Source organism: Salmo trutta, chromosome 40 (assembly GCF_901001165.1).
Source record: "Salmo trutta chromosome 40, fSalTru1.1, whole genome shotgun sequence".
Taxonomy (NCBI): Eukaryota; Metazoa; Chordata; class Actinopteri; order Salmoniformes; family Salmonidae; genus Salmo; species Salmo trutta.
Genome location: NC_042996.1, coordinates 25,349,960 through 25,365,417, shown reverse-complemented (window position 1 = coordinate 25,365,417; position 15,458 = coordinate 25,349,960). Strand labels below are relative to the sequence as shown.

Sequence of the window (15,458 nt, the reverse complement as noted above, 5' to 3'; positions counted from 1 at the left end):
AGCTAGGACTGACTTTTTGTTAGCTAGCCAACGTTTAATTACTTCTGCATTATGAAAGGAACTAGACACAGACACGAATGATCCATTGGTAGTTTGTTGTAACCAAGTATTGGTGCTAACCGTGTGTCATTGGATGCTATCATGCTAGTTAGCTACGGAGTCATAAGATACGGTGCACTGGGTGGGTTTCATGGAAGAATACTGTACCAGTTATCTAGCTGAATAAACTAAGTTTGAGCCTATTCCTGGAAACATTGAACCACTGTAGTTTACATCAATTATAATTTCTAAAGTGGAAGTTGGAAAAGTTAGATTTGAGTGTTTCAGTGAATGGTTAGTGAGGGAGGCCTTGCTCTCTCGCTTCCCCAGTTGTTTAGTTAATTTTCATTCCAATCTCCTTTGCATTAGCCTCTCCTATAGCCTGTCAACTATGTGTCTGTCTATCCCTGTTCTCTCCTCTCTGCACAGGCCATACAAACGCTTCACACAGTGTGACCGCTGCCACTCTAACCTGGTGGTCCCAGCGCACACGACCCACGTGGAGTTCCAGGTCTCCGGCAGCCTCTGGAACTGCCGGTCTGCAGCCAACAAGGCAGAGTTCATCTCAGCCTATGCTACCCTCCAGTCCCTCGACTTCTTGGCGCTGACGGAAACATGGATTACCACAGAAAACACTGCTACTCCTACTGCTCTCTCCTCGTCTGACCACATGTTCTCGCATACCCCGAGAGCATCTGGTCAGCTGGGTGGTGGCACTGGAATCCTCATCTATCCCAAGTGGACATTCTCTCTTTCTCCCCTGACCCATCTCTCTATCTCCTCCTTTGAATTCCATGCTATCACAGTCACTTGCCCATTAAAGCTTAACATCCTTATCATTTATCACCCTCCAGGTTCCCTTGGAGAGTTCATCAATGAGATTGATGCCTTGATAAGTTCCTTTCCTGAGGATGGCTCACCCTCACAGTTCTGGGTGACTTTAACCTCCCTACGTCCTTCTTTCCACTCCTCTCCTCTTTTGACCTCACCTTCTCACCGTCCCCCCCTACTCACAAGGTAGGCAATACGCTTGACCTCATCTTTACTAGATGCTGTTCTTCCACTAATCTCACTGCAACTCTCCTCCAAGTCTCCGACCACTACCTTGTATCATTTTCCCTCTCGCTCTCCTCCAACACTACTCACTCTCCCCTACTCAGATGGTATTGCGCCGTTGCAACCTTCGCTCTCTCTCTCCTGCTACTCTCTCCTCTTCCATCCTATCATCTCTTCCCTCTGCTCAAACCTTCTCCAACCAATCTCCTGATTCTGCCTCCTCAACCCTCCTCTCCTCCCTTTCTGCATCCTTTGACTCTCTATGTCCCCTATCCTCCCGGCCGACTCGGTCCTCCCCTCCTGCTCCGTGGCTTGACGACTCATTGCGAGCTCACAGAACAGGGCTCTGGGCAGCCGAGCGGAAATGGAGGAAAACAAGCCTCCCTGCGGACCTGGCATCTTTTCACTCCCTCCTCTCTACAATTTCTTCCTCTGTTTCTGCTGCTAAAGCCACTTTCTACCACTCTAAATTCCAAGCATCTGCCTCTAACCCTAGGAAGCTCTTTGCCACCTTCTCCTACCCTATGCTTTGACCTCTTTCTCCCCTCTCTCTCTAGATGAAATCTTGCGACTTGTGACGGCCGGCCGCCCAACAACCTGCCCGCTTGACCCTATCCCCTCCTCTCTTCTCCAGACAATTTCTGGAGACCTTCTTCCTTACCTCACCTCGCTCATCAACTCATCCTTGACCGCTGGCTACGTCCCTTCCGTCTTCAAGAGAGCGAGAGTTGCACCCCTTCTCAAAAAACCTACACTCGATCCCTCCGATGTCAACAACTACAGACCAGTATCCCTTCTTTCTTTTCTCTCCAAAACTCTTGAGCGTGGCGTCCTTGGGCAGCTCTCTTGCTATTTCTCTCAGAATGACCTTCTTGATCCAAATCAGTCATGTTTCAAGACTGGTCATTCAACTGAGACTGCTCTTCTCTGTGTCACGGAGGCTCTCCGCACTGCTAAAGCTAACTCTCTCTCATCTGCTCTCATCCTTCTAGACCTATCTGCTGCCTTTGATACTGTGAACCATCAGATCCTCCTCTCCACCCGCTCCGAGTTGGGCATCTCCGGCGCGGCTCATTCTTGGATCGCATCCTACCTGACAGGTCGCTCCTACCAGGTGGCGTGGCGAGAATCCGTCTCCGCACCATGTGCTCTCACCACTGGTATCCCCCAGGGCTCAGTTCTAGGCCCTCTCCTATTCTCGCTATACACCAAGTCACTTGGCTCTGTCATATCCTCACATGGTCTCTCCTATCATTGCTACGCAGATGACACACAATTAATCTTCTCCTTTTCCCCTTCTGATAACCAGGTGGCAAATCGCATCTCTGTCGGGCAGACATATCAGTGTGGATGACGGATCAGTGTGGATGACGGATCAGCACCTCAAGCTGAACCTCGGCAAGACGGAGCTGCTCTTCATCCCGGGGAAGGACTGCCCATTCCACGATCTCGCCATCACGGTTGACAACTCCATTGTGTCCTCCTCCCAGAGTACTAAGAGCCTTGGCGTGACCCTGGACAACACCCTGTCGTTCTCCGCTAACATGAAGGCGGTTACCCGATCCTGTAGGTTCATGCTCTACAACATTCGCAGAGTACGACCCTGCCTTACACAGGAAGAGGTGCAGGTCCTAATCCAGGCACTTGTCATCTCCCGTCTGGATTACTGCAACATACTTCCGGTCCGGAGCGAGCAGTCGCACTTCGCTTCGCTCCACAGGTAATATTACACTTCATTACATTACAACGGTTTGGTTTGTTTGATCTGAGCAATTTTTCTTAGCTATCAAAGATAATTGTGTAGTTTAGAGTAATTAGAGTAATTATCGAGGCTAGCTATTTTTTCGTCCTCCTAACGTAGTCAACACTGCTAGCTAGCTAGTCAACACTGCTAGCTAGCCAAATTCTACCGACTAGCAGCACTGTAGAAACTATTACATTACAACGGAACGACTTGATTAGTGTAGTGTTAGTAGTGTAGTGTTAGTGTTAGTTAGCTAGCTACATAGTTGTCTTTGCTGTCTTTGTATCTAAGATAATTGTGTAGTTTAGAGTAATTATCAAGGTTAGCTAGCCAGCCGCGACGCCTTGCCCAGACTCCAGACTTAGTCAACACACCTAGTCATCAAACCCACTGCTAGCTAGTGGGTTTGCTAGCTAGCCAACTGTTACCGACTAGCAGCGCTGTAGATACTAATACATTACAACGGAACGATTTGACTAGTGCAGTGTTAGCTAGCTAGCTACATAGTTGTCTTTGTCATAGCTTGATAATTGTGTAGTTTAGTAATTATCTAACCCTAGGAAGCTCTTTGCTACCTTCTCCTCCCTCCTGAATCCTCCCCCCCCTCCTCCCTCTCTGCGGATGACTTCGTCAACCATTTTGAAAAGAAGGTTGATGACATCCGATCCTCGTTTGCTAAGTCAAACAACACCGCTGGTCCTGCTCACACGGCCCACGCTTGGATTGCGTCCCACCTGACAGGTCGCTCCTACCAGGTGGCGTGGCGAGAATCTGTCTCCGCACCACGTGCTCTCACCACTGGTGTCCCCCAGGGCTCTGTTCTAGGCCCTCTCCTATTCTCACTATACACCAAGTCACTTGGCTCTGTCATATCCTCACATGGTTTCTCCTATCATTGCTATGCAGACGACACACAATTAATCTTCTCCTTTCCCCCTTCTGATAACCAGGTGGCGAATCGCATCTCTGCATGTCTGGCAGACATATCAGTGTGGATGACGGATCACCACCTCAAGCTGAACCTCGGCAAGACGGAGCTGCTCTTCCTCCCGGGGAAGGATTGCCCGTTCCATGATCTCGCCATCACGGTTGACAACTCCCTTGTGTCCTCCTCCCAGAGTGCTAAGAACCTTGGCGTGACCCTGGACAACACCATGTCGTTCTCCACTAACATCAAGGTGGTGACCCGATCCTGTAGGTTCATGCTCTACAACATTCGCAGAGTACGACCCTGCCTCACACAGGAAGCGACGCAGGTCCTAGTCCAGGCACTTGTCATCTCCCGTCTGGATTACTGCAACTCGCTGTTGGCTGGGCTCCCTGCCTGTGCCATTAAACCCTACAACTCATCCAGAACGCCGCAGCCCGTCTGGTGTTCAACCTTCCCAAGTTCTCTCACTTCACCCCGCTCCTCCGCTCTCTCCACTGGCTTCCAGTTGAAGCTCGCATCCGCTACAAGTCCATGGTGCTTGCCTACGGAGCTGTGAGGGGAACGGCACCTCCGTACCTTCAGGCTCTGATCAGGCCCTACACCCAAACAAGGGCACTGCGTTCATCCACCTCTGGCCTGCTCGCCTCCCTACCTCTGACGAAGCACAGTTCCCGCTCAGCCCAGTCCAAACTGTTCGCTGCTCTGGCACCCCAATGATGGAACAAGCTCCCTCACGACGCCAGGACAGCGGAGTCAATCACCACCTTCCGGAGACACCTGAAACCCCACCTCTTTAAGGAATACCTGGGATAGGATAAAGTAATCCTTCTAACCCCCCCCCCCCTAAAAGATTTAGATGCACTATTGTAAAGTGGTTGTTCCACTGGATATCATAAGGTGAATGCACCAATTTGTAAGTCGCTCTGGATAAGAGCGTCTGCTAAAATGACTTAAATGTAAATGTAAATGTAAATGTAAATGTGGGGCTCCCTGCCTGTGCCATTAAACCCCTACAACTCATCCAGAACGCCGCAGCCCGTCTGGTGTTCAACCTTCCCAAGTTCTCTCACGTCACCCCGCTCCTCCGCACACTCCACTGGCTTCCAGTTGAAGCTCGCATCTGCTACAAGACCATGGTGCTTGCCTACGGAGCTGTGAGGGGAACGGCACCTCCGTACCTTCCAGCTCTGATCAGTCCCTATACCCAAAGAAGGGCACTGCGTTCATCCACCTCTGGCCTGCTGGCCCCCCTACCTCTGCGGAAGCACAGTTCCCGCTCAGCCCAGTCAAAACTGTTCGCTGCTCTGGCACCCCAATAGTGGAACAATCTCCCCCACGATGCCAGGACAGCGGAGTCAATCAGCACCTTCCGGAGACACCTGAAACCCCACCCTCTTTAAGGAATACCTGGGATAGGATAAAGTAATCCTTCTAACCCCCCCCACCCCCCCAAAAAAGATGTAGATGTACTATTGTAAAGTGGTTGTTCCACTGGATATCATAAGGTGAATGCACCAATTTGTAAGTCGCTCTGGATAAGAGTATCTGCTAAATGACGTAAATGTAAATGTAAATGTAAATCTCTGGAAGACTGAAACAGGTTTCCCTCAAGAATTTCCCTGTATTTAGCATCATCCATCATTCCTTCAATTCTGACCAGTTTCCCAGTCCCTGCAGATGAAAAACATCCCCACAGCATGATGCTGCCACCACCATGCTTCACTGTGGGGATGGTGTTCTCAGGGTGATGAGAGGTGTTGGGTTTGCGTTTTCCTTGCTGGCCAAAAAGCTCAATTTTAGTCTCATCTGACCAGAGTATCTTCTTCCATATATTTTGAGAGTCTCCCACATGCCTTTTGGCGAACACCAAACATGTTTGCTTATATCTTTCTTCAAGCAATGGCTTTTTTCTGGACACTCTTCTGTAAAGCCCAGCTCTGTGGATTGTACGGCTGAAAGTGGTCCTATGGACAGATATTCCAATCTCCACTGTGGAGCTTTGCAGCTCCTTCAGGACTATCTTTGTCTCTTTGTTGCCTCTCTGATTAATGCCCTCCGTGCCTGGTCCATGAGTTTTGGTGGGCGGCCCTCTCTTGGCAGGTTTGTTGTGATGCCATATTCTTTTAATTTTTTATAATAGATTTAATGGTGCTCCGTGGGATGTTCAAAGTTTCTGATATTTTTTTATAACCCAACCCTGATCTGTACTTCTACACAACTTTGTACCTGACCTTTTTGGAGAGCTCCTTGGTCTTCATGGTGCCGCTTGCTTGGTGGTGCCCCTTGCTTAGTGGTGTTGCAGACTCTGGGGCCTTTCAGAACAGCTGTACTGAGATCATGTGGCAGATCATGTGATACTTATATTGCACACAGGTGGACTTTATTTAAATAATAATGTGACTTCTGAAGGTAATTGGTTGCGCTAGATCTTATTTTGGGGCTTCATAGCAAAGGGAGTGAACACATATGCGCGCACCAATTTTCATGATTACATTTTTATTTATTTTTTGAAACAAGTCATTTTTTTATTTTCACTTCACCAATTTGGACTATTTTAAAATGCAAATCAATTTATAACATTTTTGCCATGCGTTTTTCTGGATTTTCGTTGTTGTTATTCTGTCTCTCACTGTTCAAATACACCTACCATTAAAATGATAGACTGATAATTTCTTTGTCAGCGGGCAAACGTACAAAATCAGCAGGGGATCAAATACTTTTTTCCCTCACCGTACAGATGAACGTGGTACCTTCAGGCGTTTGGGAATTGCTCCCAAGGATGAACCAGACTTGTTGAAGTCTACAGCAGTATGATGGCTACGTGGTCCCATTTTCTGAGGTCTTGGCTGATTTCTTTAGATTTTCCCATGATGTCAAGCGTGGCACTCAGTTTGAAGGTAGGCCTTGACATACATCCACAGGTACACCTCCAATTGACTCAAATGATGTCAATTAGCCTATCAGAAGCTTCTAAAGCCATGACATCATTTTCTGGAATTTTCCAAGCTGTTTAAAGACACAGTCAACTTACTGTATGTAAACTTCTGACCCACTGGAATTGTCATACAGTAAATTATAAGTGAAATAATCTGTCTGTAACAATTGTTGGAAAAATTACTTGTGTCATGCACAAAGTAGATGTGCTAACAGACTTGCCAAAACTATAGTTTGTTAACAAGAAATTTGTGGAGTGGTTGAAAAACGAGTTTTAATGACTCCAACCTAAGTGTATGTAAACTTCTGACTTCAACTGTATATGCCTGTTTACAAATGCTAGTTACATGTCAGGTTAGTCTGATGTTCTATGCTTTACAACACTACTTTTAGCCACAGAAGCAAACATGTTTCTTTTTTTATTGTAATTGCTGGGGCTTGAACTGCTCCTACTACTCTGGAGAAGAAGAAAAAAAAAACAGTGAAAATTGTCCAACCTATGTGAAGCATTAACAAGGAAAGACATGTTCAATACTTTCGGATGTCGGATGCCAGATATGACAACTTGCACCTCACATCTCGCACGAGAGAACTGCTTGCCCATAAGTGCTGCAGAAAGCCTGTGTGACCCTTCGGTTTTTGGCGAGTGGCTGCACACAGCCAAGTCTTGCTGCGAGTTATAATTTATATGCTAGGAATCTCAACAGTATGTGCAATCGTCATGGAAGTGTGCCAAGCCATCTGGCATGTCCTGAAGGAGGGTTTTGTTGCTTATCCCTCCATGGCAAAATGGGCAGAAATCGCCAGAGATTTTGGGGATTGTTGGAATTATCCATTCGGATCCGAGATTCGGCAGACGAATACTACACCTACAAGGGCTTTTTCTCAAATGGTCCTGATGGCAGTCTGCAATGCAAGGTACCGACCCACCATACGCTATATACATATGATGTGAAAATTATGCCGCTACAGACGTTATAATGACATGCCTCACATAAAAGTGATTTGGCATCCCAATAACAGGATGGGGGCCTTTGTCTAAAGCATAGGCTACACAGTTGTTACAGTATACATTTGATAGCCTTCATGTTCCTGTTCAATACTAATGGAAACACATTTTTTTGGCCATCTTGATGCCATCTTGATGCCATGAATATCGCCACTCAAGAGCCAAAATAATTTCAGAGAACTGCTTTGGAATCCTTGCTGCAAGATGGAGGATCCTGAGACGAGCCCCTGAGGTTGCCCCAGAGAAAGCTGAGGCCATTGTTAAGGCCTACGTGGCCTTCCACAACTACCTTTGCACCACAGACATTGACAACACAGATTCATCAACACGGTACATCCACCCCACGTTTATTGACCACTCCACACCCACCTGCTTCCAGGAGAGTGGAGACAGGTGGTATAAGGGGACACCAGCTTCCTGGACCCAAGAAACATGTCGTCAGACAGGGCAACCAGAGTTGCCGTAGATGTGCACAACAACCTCAAGGACTACTTTCTCACACCAGCAGGTCAAGTGGCTTTCCAGGATGCTGCTATCACGCTTGGCACCCTACAGTAAATATTGGAGTGTGGTTTGGAAAATATGTGCAGAAATACATTCTCTTCTCCTGGTGGATGACTGTTTTTGTCATGTTGTGAGCTACACACTTGGTTTTGCTCTTTTTCTCATTCACATTTTACAAATCACAACAAAGAGTACTATAATGACAATTACTTCATCCTTAGTTTTTCATATTTTTTGGGAGGCTAGACCCTCAAGACATTTAACTAACCTTGTGTTGTGAAGTGGCCTTTCAATGAGAACGTTCTTGCTATAGCAAATGGATGAGTATCTGTCCAGCTGTAGACAATAAGGCTAGAACCTCGAGACATTAACCTCATCTACAATGAGGTAGAATGATCTACAATCATGTACAAAGCCATAGAAGTTTACTGAGTGACTGATTCAAAACAGTAATATTTTCTTCCACAAGTGCAATGTAAAACAATGTAGTACACAGGTGAAACGTGTGATGAAAGGGGAAATAAGAGAAATAACTAAGTAAACACCAGTAACACGAGAATGAGGAAATAAGTATAAAAAAACATGCACAAAAAAAACCCAGTAAATTACCCACCACCCTAATATAAAAAAAAGCGCACAAGAGTTTTTGGGGTGAGATAAATGGGAGACGTTGATCAGCAGGAATAGACAGCATCCATGGTATCATGACATTGTAGACGGCCTTTGCTGGACTACAATGTCATGATACCATGGATGCTGTCTATTCCTGCTGATCAACGTCTCCCATTTATGCTGTTTCTGTAACTATTGCTGCCGTTTCTTTAAGTCATCCACCCGCTGCGTAATGTCAGTGTCCAAAGGATTCTCAGCTGTCTTCCTCTTCCAGTCATTGGAGCTGGGTCGGGGAGATTGGGTGGAGGTTGATGGAGTTGCAGGGCAGAGAGACAGTGGGTTGGGTATTGGTGAGAGTGGCCGGGGATGGGCCCTCAGGGCTCAGCTCAATCTCTGGACTGTCCAACCCTTCCCCCCTCCAACACCTACAAGCAGATGGCGAATACATTAGACTACAATGCAAGCAATCTATAAATATCTCCATGGGCTCCTCTGAGTTAAAATGTCTACCCAAAATAACTGATTTCATAAACTTCTCAATCTAATTACACACACACAGCACATTGTCTGTTTTCTGATGTTTGAACTAGCCCTGCTATCATTATGATAACCCAGGCACTGAATATTTCTCACTCACAAATTCTCCTATCCAGAAAACAGCTGATTTCAAATGATCTAACTAGGTCTGCTAAACACAAGACCACAAACACACTAACTGTACAAAAGGACTCGGCTGCATGTTGGTGTCTGCTAACGATGTTTTACATGAACACTAAGCCAATCGGTGTCTGACAATCGATGAGACACACACCAGTGGCAGCTCCACACCTCGTCTCCTTCACCCTTTTCAGATTATGAACATACCAGTCCCGAATCTTTCTCCATGTTTCTTTGATATCAGTATCAGTGTTCAAATTTTGTGAAATCTCTCTCCAGCTGTTGACATTTGCTTGATTGTCCATATACAACCGCATCAAAGGGTTGTAAAGGTTCTCGCATTGTCTCACAAGCTCACACAGACACTCCTCCAAACTGGACATAGACATAATTGCGTTTAGCAAATCTCAAAATAAAAAGTGGAAAAAAGGTAGCTTGCAAGTAGGAAAAGGGGAAGTAGCTGAACGTCCATCTCTTCAGTGTTTATACCAGAAAGGATGCCGGAAAATATGTAATGTAGACACAGGGGCAGGACAGACGTTGCGAAACTCACTCAATACTGCCCCTCAGTCTTCTCAAGGAATGATACATCGGGTCTAAATTTCCCTGGAAAAAACTGCGTCGCTTGACGGAGCATATTACAAGGAGCTGCCCCTTTTGTGATGAAAAACAACATTGCAACAATGCATTATGCTCTGTTGGCCCTGTTTGCCCTACCCATTCGCTGCTGGGTAGGGCAGCCGGCAACGAAGACAGGTATTGAGGGTGAATTTGAAAAACCAGATAAGATATTGGGGTTGCTAGGAGTGTGAGTCATCTCCCTTGCTTTTGGGAACAGACCGTTTTGTAGCGTGCTTTTGGACATGCAAATTAATTGGCTAAGCTTTATTGTATAAATTCTACACACGGGACACTAAAAGTGCATCTTAAACGAATCAATCTTTATTAACAGTTAACTGGAGAGGTTCCAACAAACTTGAAGCACCATTTTGAACGTCTGTCAGGAGCTCTACCGGGGAAGTCACATTAGTTCTCCTATATACTGCAGACAAGTTATATTTGCATGATTTAGATTATTCATCATTCATAATTAATTCATCATTAAAGTTTGCTTCATTCATATGACCCACCAATACTGTCTCATGCATTTGATAGACCAGTAACGCACAAGGATTCTTCTCTCTAAGTTGAGACCTTGAAACTGCGATATCTTTTGTTCTGAAAACGAGGGTCTGGGAGTACTGACAAATTACAGACACTGAAAGTGAGGATTCGTCACTTGCATGAACACAGAAATTGGTTATTAGAAACGCACAAACTTTCACGTTCGTCGTACCCCCCCCCCCCAAAGGTGCAGACCCCAGATGCACCTCAAACAAAAAAACACAAAAATAAACCCCAAAACAAAAATAATCCCAACTAAAGGGAGGGGAGGGGGGGTGTAGCACAAGAACCGTCGGTGACGGTGGCCACCCTCCCTTCCCTCCCTTTAGTTGGGATTATTTGGAGGTGGCTCAGGCTCTGGCCTTAGTCCCCAACCTAACCTGTCCACCCCCGCTGAAGGCTCAGGGCTGATGTGCATCGCTGGAGACCTCGGGCTGATGCGCGTCGCTGGAGACCTCGGGCTGATGCGCGTCGCTGGAGACCTCGGGCTGATGGGCGTCGCTGGAGACCTCGGGCTGATGGGTGACTCTGGGAGCTCCGGACTGGAGGGCGACTCTGGGAGCTCCGGACTGAAGGGCGATTCTGGCTGAGCTGGTTCCGGACTGTAGGGCAACTCTGGCTGCGCTGGTTCTGGACTGTAGGCCGACTCTGGCTGCGCCGGTTCCGGGCTGTGGGCAGTCTCTGGCTGCGCCGGTTCTGGACTGTGGGCCATCTCTGCAGGCTCCGGACTGTGGGCCATCTCTGCAGGCTCCGGACTGTGGGCCGTCTCTGCAGGCTCCGGACTGTGGGCCGTCTCTGCAGGCTCTGGACTGTGGGCCGTCTCTGTCGGCTCCGGACTGTGGGCCATCTCTGTCGGTTCCGGACTGTGGGCCGTCTCTGTCGGCTCTGGACTGTGGGCCGTCTTTGCAGGCTCCGGACTGTAGGACATCGCCGGAAGCACTGGACGGGGAACTGTCGCCGGAAGCTCTGGACAGGGAACTGTCGCCAGAAGCTCTGGACGGGGAACTGTCGCCGGAAGCTCTGGACAGGGAACTGTCGCCAGAAGCTCTGGACGGGGAACTGTCGCCGGAAGCTCTGGACGGGGAACTGTCGCCGGAAGCTCTGGACGGGGAACTGTTGCCGGAAGCTCTGGACTGGACAGGCGCACTACAGGCCTGGTGCGTGGGGCTGGCTTTGGAGGCGCCAGACTGGTAACACGCACCTCAAGGCCAGTGCGAGGAGCAGGAGCAGGACGAACTGGACTGGGCTGACGCACTGGAGGCCTAGTGCGTGGGGCTGGTACTGGAGGTACCAGACTGGAGACGCACCTCAAGGCTAGTGCGAGGAGCAGGAACAGGACGTACTGGACTGGGCTGACGCACTGGAGGCCTGGTGCGTGGATGGTGCTGGCTTTGGAGGCGCCAGACTAGAGACACGTACCTCAGGGCTAGTGCGAGGAGCAGGAACTGGATACTCCGGGCTATGAACAAGCACTGGAGTTCTGGAGCGCACAGCCTGCACCACCCGTCCTGGCTGGGTAGTCACAGTAGCCCTGCACGGGCGGAGTGCTGGCACAGGGCAAACTGGGCTGTGCAGAGGCCTGATGGCTGCCGTGCGTAGAGCAGGCGCAGGGTAGCCTGGGCCTAGGAGATATACTGGTGGCCAGATGTACTGCGCAGGCATACTCCTACCTGGCTGGATGCCCACTCTAGCTGGGGCTGGAATCACTCGCACCGGACTGTGCGTGCGCATGGGCGAGATCGTGCGCACTTCCACATAGACCGGCGCTCTCATGATACGCTGCTCCCCATAATAAGCACGGGGAGTTGGCTTAGGTCTATTACCTGACCTAGCCACTCTTCCCGTGTGCCAAGGTCCTGCCCCGTCCAAAATTTCCTCCCATGTCCATGACTCCAAATCCCTCTGCTGCTCCTTCCTCCGCTGCTTGGTCCATTGGAGGTGGGTAGTTCTGTCACGTTCGTCGTAGGAATTGGACCAAGGCGCAGAAGAAAACCAAAACAAACACTTAATACAACAACGACGACGACGACGACGACGAGAAACAGTCCTGTGAGGCACACAGCTACACACATACGGAACAACTACCCACAAAAAAACATGGAAAAACACCCCTACTAAATAGGACCTTCAATTAGAGGCAACAAGGAACAGCTGCCTCCAATTGAAGGTCAACCCAATAAACTAAACATAGAAATAGAAAAACTAGAATGAACATAGAAATATACAAACATAGAACATTAACCAAAAAATCCCAAAACACACAAAACACACCCTGACCAAACTACAATAACAAACAACCCCTTTTACTGGTCAGGACGTGACACAAACATAACATTTTCCATCATAGCTTTCTCTGTGTTTGTAAACAGAGCGCACCGCGAGTGTAGTGCACTTCTTTATTCTATGTAATTAATCAGGCTGAAACCTACGGCGATCAACCTGAATCCGGGTATAGCCTATTTGTTGTTCCTGTCCAGGTTTTAGCTTTTTCAGTGCACCTTGGATACAGATCCACTGCCGGTCTGCCACTCGGACCGGCCCAACAGTGGTGCACATGCCCAGACCCCATGGGGGGTCCGTCAGCTTGGAGAGCCAAGTGTTTTTAAATGTTACATTTAAATGTTCAATGTTATGTCTTGGTCTTCTTTTGTTGGCTTAGTCTTGTTAAATGGGTTATGTGGGGCGAACAATACAGGGATTGCAGACTGCGTATTTCAAAGTGGGGGGTTCTGTGACTTTATTATCAGGTGTGGATCTCTGGACCGTGTGTAGGCTATTATGCCCCTGTGTGCAGTGAATTTTCATGTTTGTACAATTGCATTTCATTGGGCTAGGCCAAGTTTGCAGTGAAGTAGTAGTAGGACCTTGGATGTTCAGTTCTCTTTAACCATATACCTCACTAGTGTGTGTTGCGTCACTTTTTAGCGTGTTATAGGACTTAATAGCCTGTGTGCCTTCTGATTGGGTAACAGAGACTGCAGGAATTTAATAGGTCGCCTAGCATTTTATGCACGCTGCCTTATGAAATTGTGTAAGTAATAAAAATAATTGTTTGCTATTTTTGTGTTGAGTTTTGGTGTGTCCTATCCTCTGAAGCTGGACCATACCGGTCAAAAAAGGTGGTGGCAGTGTCACGCTACTCTGCTCAATCCAGTACTTACCCCACCTCTCAGGTGGTCAGGCGAGCTTTATTACACTACTATTTTCTATACTATTATACTACTATTATATACTAGGACACTCATGGACTGACTACGTTCTTACCATTGTTGGACATGCCCACAGCAAGGCACTTGTAGAAGCGACAGTATTGGCACTTGTTGCAGTTCTTCCTCTGTATTTTACAGTGTCGGTAACACTTGTCATATTCCAACTTCAGTCTGATGGTCCTTCTCAAGAATCCCTGTCAGAAAGACAAAGATAGTACCTTAAAATGTGGTTAACAGAAGCAAACAGTACACACTTTTTAGAGTCAATATCTAGATCTAAGAGTAAGGAAATAGGCCATATATACACTGTAACTGCCATGAAGTAGGCTACCTACTTTGTTTATGTGTAATTGCAATTAATTCCCTGACACCATTTTGTTTGACACAAGCCTTGAGGGCGTGGTGGCATATTTCCCTGATAAAATTTCTCTGCCCTCATTCATCAGATGTATTGCATATAATAAGTCTATAGCAGACTTTTTGCGATAGAGACTTCAGGAATTTGGGTCAACTCATCTCACTCAAATTACAGAGGACGTGTGTATTTTTATGTCCATTCAGGAATGTGAGAAGGACATTAGAGGTTATGTATGTGTGTCTCTGTCTGTCTGCCTGCCTGCCTTCCTCCCATTCTGGCTAGCTGTCTGTCTGGCCTGAGGAAGTATAAGGGATATGTGTGTGTATTTGCGTGTTTGTGTGACCATGGTAGAAAGGCCGAACATGCCCACACAAAAACACACACATGCATACCCAGAGCAATGGAATTCTCCGACCCAGGGCCAGTGCTGTAGTACTCAGGGTACAGGTCAAAGGAGCTGAGTGTGTCATCCCACTGAGTGTGTCATCCCACTGAGAAATATCTTCAGTCCATGTGTCTTCCATGTCTGTGATCAGGTCTCCACACAGCGGTCTGCCCAGAAGGGACTCCCCCAGAGGGGACGGAGGGCTGTATGAGCCTGGCATGTCTAAATCAAATCAAATTTATTTATATAGCCCTTCTTACATCAGCTGATATCTCAAAGTGCTGTACAGAATCCCAGCCTAAACCCCAATCAGCAAGCAATGCAGGTGTAGAAGCACTGTGGCTAGGAAAAACTCCCTAGAAAGGCCAGAGCCTAGGAAGAAACCTAGAGAGGAACCAGGCTATGAGGGGTGGCCAGTCCTCTTCTAGCTGTGCCAGGTGGAGATTATAACAGAACATGGCCAAGATGTTCAAATGTTCATAGATGACCAACAGGGTCAAATAATAATAATCATAGTGGTTGTCGAGGGTGCAACAGGTCAGCACCTCAGCAGTAAATGTCAGTTGGCTTTTCGTAGCTGATCACATTCAGAGTATCTCTACCGCTCCTGCTGTCTCTAGAGAGTTGAAAACAGTAAGTCTGGGACAGGTAGCACGTCCGGTGAACAGGTCAGGGTTCCATAGCCATAGGCAGAACGGTTGAAACTGGAGCAGCAGCACGGCCAGGTGGACTGGGGACAGCAAGGAGTCATCAGGCCAGGTAGTCCTGAGGCATGGTCCTATTGCTCAGGTCCTCCGAGAGAGAGAGAGAGAGAGAGAGAGAAAGAATTAGAGAGAGCATACTTAAATTCACACAG

General features: G+C 47.6%; 1 protein-coding gene across 2 annotated transcripts; it reads right to left on the bottom strand.

Annotated features, from left to right (window-relative positions):
* Positions 1 to 8,994: 8,994 nt before the first annotated feature.
* Positions 8,995 to 15,177, bottom strand: LOC115180366 (ecdysone-induced protein 75B-like). Of its 2 annotated transcripts, none has more exons than XR_003873064.1 (3): positions 15,148 to 15,177; positions 13,915 to 14,053; positions 8,995 to 9,254 (listed from the first exon to the last, which is right to left on the bottom strand). XR_003873064.1 is itself a non-coding variant. In XM_029742414.1 (3 exons), exons 1-3 carry the CDS (start codon positions 14,820 to 14,822, stop codon positions 9,211 to 9,213), a joined length of 396 nt encoding a protein of 131 aa, XP_029598274.1. In that variant the 5' UTR covers positions 14,823 to 14,844; the 3' UTR covers positions 8,995 to 9,210. The 2 variants fall into 2 exon arrangements, 1 of the variants encoding a protein (XP_029598274.1); XM_029742414.1 differs by lacking the exon at positions 15,148 to 15,177 and adding an exon at positions 14,610 to 14,844.
* Positions 15,178 to 15,458: the final 281 nt, after the last annotated feature.